Consider the following 5696-nt stretch of genomic DNA (forward strand, 5'->3'; position numbering starts at 1 on the left):
GGGGTTACTAGGGGGTTACTAAGGGGTTACTAAGGGGTTACTAAGGGGTTACCAGGGGGTTACTAAGAGGTAAAAAAAGTTTTTATGCCACAAACACCACATTGGTGCAGTGTAATGTGTTGTTTTACAGGGTCAGCCATAGTAGTATGATAGGTGCAGTGTAATGTGTTGTCTTACAAGGTCAACCATAGTAGTATTTGTATTTGTATTGTTGTATTTATTATGGATCCCCATTAGTTCCTACTCTTCCTGGGGTCCAGCAAAATTAAGGCAGTTATATATATTTTTTTTAACATTACAATACATTCACAACAGATTTAACAACATATTAAGTGTGTGCCCTCAGGTCCCTGCTCTACTACCACATATCTACTACTGTAAAACGTCTGTGTGTAGCTGGTGAGATAAGTCAGGCRCAGGACAGCAGATAAGAGTAAAGAAAGCAATTTTACTCAAAATATATCACAATACACGTCGTAAATACAAAGCCACACAATACGGACCGCAATACAATAAACAATTACTCACAAACAAACATGGGGGAACATAGGGTTAAATAATGAACAGGTAATTGGGGGATTGAAACCAGGTGTGTAAGACAAAGACAAAACAAATGGAAAATTAAAAGTGGATCGGCGATGGCTAGAAGGACGGTGACGTCGACCGCCGGACGCCGCCCGAACAAGGAGAGGGACCGACTTCGGCAGAAGTCATGACAACTACACAACATTCATGTGTACGTGTGTGTATAGTACGTATGTTATCGTGTGTGTGTATGCATGTGTCTGTGCCTATGTTTGTGCTGCTTCACAGTCCCTGCTGTTCCATAAGGTGTATTTTTCTGTTTGTTTAAATCAAATTTTACTGCTTGTATCAGTTACTTGATGTGGAATAGAGTTCCATGTAGTCATGGTTCTATGTAGTACTGTGTACATCCCATAGTCTGTTCTGGATTTGGGGTGCCCCTGGAGCAAGTTAGAGTACCTTGCTCAATGGCACCTCAACAGATGTTTCACCTTGTCGACTTTCGGTTACTGGCCCAATGCTGTAACCGCTAGGCTACCTGCCGCCTACTAGGGCGCTACTAGGAGGTTACTAGGGGTTACTAAGATGTTACTAGGAGCTTACTAAGAGGTTACTATGAAGTTACTGAAAGCCTACTAAGCCGTTACTATAAGGTTACTAGGGGGTTACTAAGAGGTTACTAAAAGTCTACTTAGAGGTTACTAGGAGGTTATTAAGAAGTTATTAGGAAACTACTAGGGGGTTACAGTGAGRTTACTAGGAAGTTACTAAAGCCTACTAAGCTGTTACTACACGGTTACTAAGAGGTTACTAAAAGTCTACTTAGAGGTTACTAGGAGTTTATTAAGAGGTTACTAAGAGGTTTTTAATATGATGTTATTAAGAGGTTATTAGGAAGCTACTAAAGTGTCACCAGAAGGTTACTAAGATGCTACAAGGAGGCTACTAGGAGGTTACTAAGAGGCTACTAAGAGGCTACTAGGAGGCTACTAGGAGGTTACTACGAGGTTACTAAGATGCTACTAAGAGGCTACTAGGAGGCTACTACGAGGTTACTAGGATGTTACTAAGAGGTTACTAGGAGGTTACTAGGAGGTTACTAAGAGGCTACTAGGAGGCTACTAGGAGGTTACTAAGAGGGTACTAGGAGGTTACTAAGAGATTACTAGGAGATAACTAAGAGGTTACTAAGAGGTTACTAGGAGATTACTAGGAGGTTACTAAGATGTTACTAGGAGGTTACTAGGAGGTTACTAGGAGGCTACTAGGAGGTTACTAAGAGGCTACTAAGAGGTTACTAGGAGGTTACTAAGAGGTTACTAGGAGGCTACTAGGAGGTTACTAGGAGGTTACTAAGAGGTTACTAAGAGGCTACTAGGAGGTTACTAAGAGGCTTCTAGGAGGCTACTAGGAGCTACTCAGAAGTTACTAGGTGGTTACTCAGAAGTTACTAACAAGCGTAGGCTCTTTGGCAGATGAATCCGATGCGGTCAGTGCAGAAGAAGTCATTCCAGTTGGCCTCGTGGATCAGCCCGGCACAGTCTTCTCCCTCCTCATGACCATGTGACCAGTTGTCTGGCTGGCCTGGCTTCCACTTCCTATAGAAACACACCATATATAGTATGTTTATCACTGTACATATAATGTCTCTTAAAGCTCCAGTATGTAGCTTTGTGAGCAATCTGACCAAATTCACATAGAGCACAGTCTTCACACAGCTGAAAATACAATATTATTGGTTATTAAAAATATATTTAGATATAATTTTAGCAACCAGRTCATGGCAAAGCGATTGCTATATTTTGCTCCTTTAAGTCAAGACAACCAATCAGAGCTTAGTACCATAGATACATCTGTAGTCTGATTGGCTGGTGGTGTAACGAGGCAAGTTAAACTCTGAACGAAGTCTGACAGGCAGCACTGTCTCCCAGGCTGTGTGCCTCTCCCAAGTCCACAGCCAATCGCATGCAAGGAACAACTCAGCTAATTTGGCTAGTCTTGTGAGTGAAGGAGCTAGCTATTTAGCTAGGTAGTCTTGTTAGCTAGCTAGCAAGCAAGCTTATTATCTATGCTAGTTTTTAGCTTGCAGAATTAGTACGTGTATAATTATAAAGGACACTTCATATTTTGTGGATAATATTTAAATGTACAGAGTGGGTGAGCTCCATTCCTGACAGCCTGATCMGATTCAATACCAGCCTCAGAGGGTTGGCTGTCTGCAAGGAGCCTTACCTATGAAACAGCCTACAAGGAAGCATCCTGACATCAGCCTCTGATGTTGCTATTGAATCAGATCAGCATGCCATGAATAGAGCTGACCCCCTGGATCAGATATGAATCAGCCTGAACGGCACTGACTGCTAATCTGCCTGCAAGGAGCTTTATATATGAATCAGCCTACAAGGTATAATCCTGATTTATCAGACTCTTAAATTGAATCTGATCAGCCTGTCAGGTATGGAGCTCACCCACTCTGTAAATGTAAATACTATCCACAAAGCATGAATTGTCCCTTACAATTGTAAACATACAAGTTATGCAAGCTAACAACCAGGATAGATAACAGGCTAGCTTGCACGCTAGCTAACACAACTACCCCACTAACCAGCTAGCTCGCTCACAATAATAGCAAAGTTAGCTRCGTTATTCCTTGCATGCGATTGGCTGTGGTCTTGGGGGAGGCACGCAGCCTGGGAGACAGAGTTGCCTGTYAGGCAAAGTTKAGGGCTTAAATACCCCACGAGCTGATTGTGACTCACGTGAAGACGGGCAGAGTTCCATCCACCCACTTCCAGACATTCTCGTCCTCTCGGTCCGTCAGCCCCAGCCAGAAGTAGCCTTTTCCGGCTATCTGCTTCCTTACCCATTGCTGAACAACACACAACGCACATTAAGGATGTTAGTGACACTGTGATCATTCATGTAAATTTGATTTACTCAGTATAGGTTTAAATATCTCAGGGTCTTGTTGTTATTCAGCGTATGTGGTATAAATATCTCAGGTCTTGTTGTTATTTTACTCAGTATGGTTTAAAATATCTCAGGTCTTGTTTTAATTTACTCAGTAATGTGAGGTTTAAATATCTCATGGTCTTGTTGTATTTACTCAGTATGGTTTAAATATCTCAGGGTCTGTTGTTATTCAGTCAGTATGTGTTTAAATATCTCAGAGTCTTGTTGTTATTTACTCGTATAGGTTTAAAATATCTCATGGTCTTGTTGTTATTTACTCAGTATGGTTTAAATATCTCATGGTCTTGTTGTTATTTATACTCAGTATGGGTTTAAATATCTCAGAGTCTTGTTGTTATTTACTCAGTATAGGTTTAAATATCTCAGGTCTTGTTGTTATTTACTCAGTATAGGTTTAAATATCTCAGGGTCTTGTTGTTATTCAGTCAGTATGTGTTTAATATCTCAGAGTCTTGTTGTTATTTTACTCAGTATAGGTTTAAATATCTATAGGTCTTGTTGTTATTCATCAGTAGGTTTAAATATCTCAGGTCTTGTTGTTATTTTACTCAGTATAGGTTTAAATATCTCAGGTCTTGTTGTTATTTACTCAGTATAGGTTTAAATATCTCAGGTCTTGTTGTTATTTACTCAGTATGGTTTAAATATCTCATGGTCTTGTTGTTATTTACTCAGTATGGGTTTAAATATCTCAAGGTCTTGTTGTTATTTACTCAGTATAGGTTTAAATATCTCAGGGTCTTGTTGTTATTACTCAGTATGGGTTAAATATCTCAGGGTCTTGTTGTTATTTACTCGTGGTGTTTAAATATCTCAGAGTCTTGTTGTATTCAGTCCAGTATAGGTTTAAATATGGCTCAGGGTCTTATTGTTTAAGGTCAGGGGTTGGGTGTGACTAGACTTAGTGTACCTGTTCCTCCAGGTCAAAGTTAGGGGTCAGGGATCAGGTGTTACTGGACCTACCTGTTCCTCCAGGTTAGGGGTTAGGGGTCAGGGGTAAAGGGTCAGGGGTGAGGTGTACCTGATCCTCCAGGATGACCATGGATGCTGTCATGTTGAGGTTATAGGTAAGGGATTAGGGGTTAGGTGTGACTGGACCTACCTGCTCCTCCAGATCCCTCACTATAATCATGGATGATGTCATGTTGGAACAGAAGTCGTGAGCCTCGTCAAAGTTGAGTCTCTGAAGACCAGAAGAGAAGAAGTAGCATCTGGAACTGAAGTCACTCCAATGGGACGGGCAGCCTGGATTACAGATGTAGAATCTTAATTTAGTGAGTTTGCTACAGCAGGAAAATAATCCTACAGCAACAGGAAATGTGAATTATTATGTGGACCCAACACTATAACACCATGAAACCTGTTAGTACCCCAACACTATAACACATGAACCTGTTAGTACACCCAACACCTGATAACAACATGAACCCTGTTAGTACCCCCAACACTATAACACCATGAACCCTGTTAGTACCCCAACACTATAAACACCATGAACCCCTGTTAGTACCCCAACACCTATAACACCATAACCCTGTGTTAGTACACCAACACTATAACACACATGAACCCTGTTAGTACCCACACAATATAACACCATGAACCCTGCTTTATGTACCCCAACACTTATAGTAGCAGCTGGACCTGATGCTGGTCCACTGAGCCGAGCAGCCTGGATAATAACACAGTTACTCTGGCGTAGTATCAGCCTGGTAATTACTGTAATCAAAAAAACTGTGCGACAGAGAGGGCTGCCGTGCCTCAAAGCCACAATGGACCTCAATGAACTTCACTGGATTTAATACAAACTGCATTTATTGTAGCTGGGGATTTTAACCTCTTTCAGCTAGGGGGCACTATTTCTATGTTTGAAAAAATAACGTTCCCAAGGTAAACGGACTATTTCTCAGGCCCAGATGCTAGAATATGATGTTACCTGACACAGCGGTTGCATTAAGAACAAGTGTATCTTTAATTCTATGTAAAACATGTATCTTTCATCAAAGTTTATGATGAGTATTTCTGTTATTTGATGTGGCTCTCTGCAATTTCTCTGGATATTTTGGAGGCATTTCTGAACATGGCGCCAATGTAAACTAAGATTTTTGGATATAAATATGCACATTATCGAACAAAAAATACATGTATTGTGTAACATGATATCCTATGAGTGTCATCTGATTGAAGATCATCAAATA

The 5696-nt window shown here is 40.7% G+C and overlaps 1 protein-coding gene across 1 annotated transcript; it reads right to left on the minus strand.

The window, feature by feature from the left end:
• Positions 1 to 428: 428 nt before the first annotated feature.
• LOC112078729 (collectin-12-like) lies at positions 429 to 4828 on the minus strand. The gene is made up of 3 exons (XM_024144869.2): positions 4601 to 4828; positions 3285 to 3394; positions 429 to 2123 (listed from the first exon to the last, which is right to left on the minus strand). Exons 1-3 carry the CDS (start codon positions 4640 to 4642, stop codon positions 1976 to 1978), a joined length of 300 nt encoding a protein of 99 aa, XP_024000637.1. The 5' UTR covers positions 4643 to 4828; the 3' UTR covers positions 429 to 1975.
• Positions 4829 to 5696: the final 868 nt, after the last annotated feature.

The sequence above is a fragment of the Salvelinus sp. IW2-2015 genome, unplaced genomic scaffold (assembly GCF_002910315.2).
Source record: "Salvelinus sp. IW2-2015 unplaced genomic scaffold, ASM291031v2 Un_scaffold6142, whole genome shotgun sequence".
NCBI classification, from domain to species: Eukaryota; Metazoa; Chordata; class Actinopteri; order Salmoniformes; family Salmonidae; genus Salvelinus; species Salvelinus sp. IW2-2015.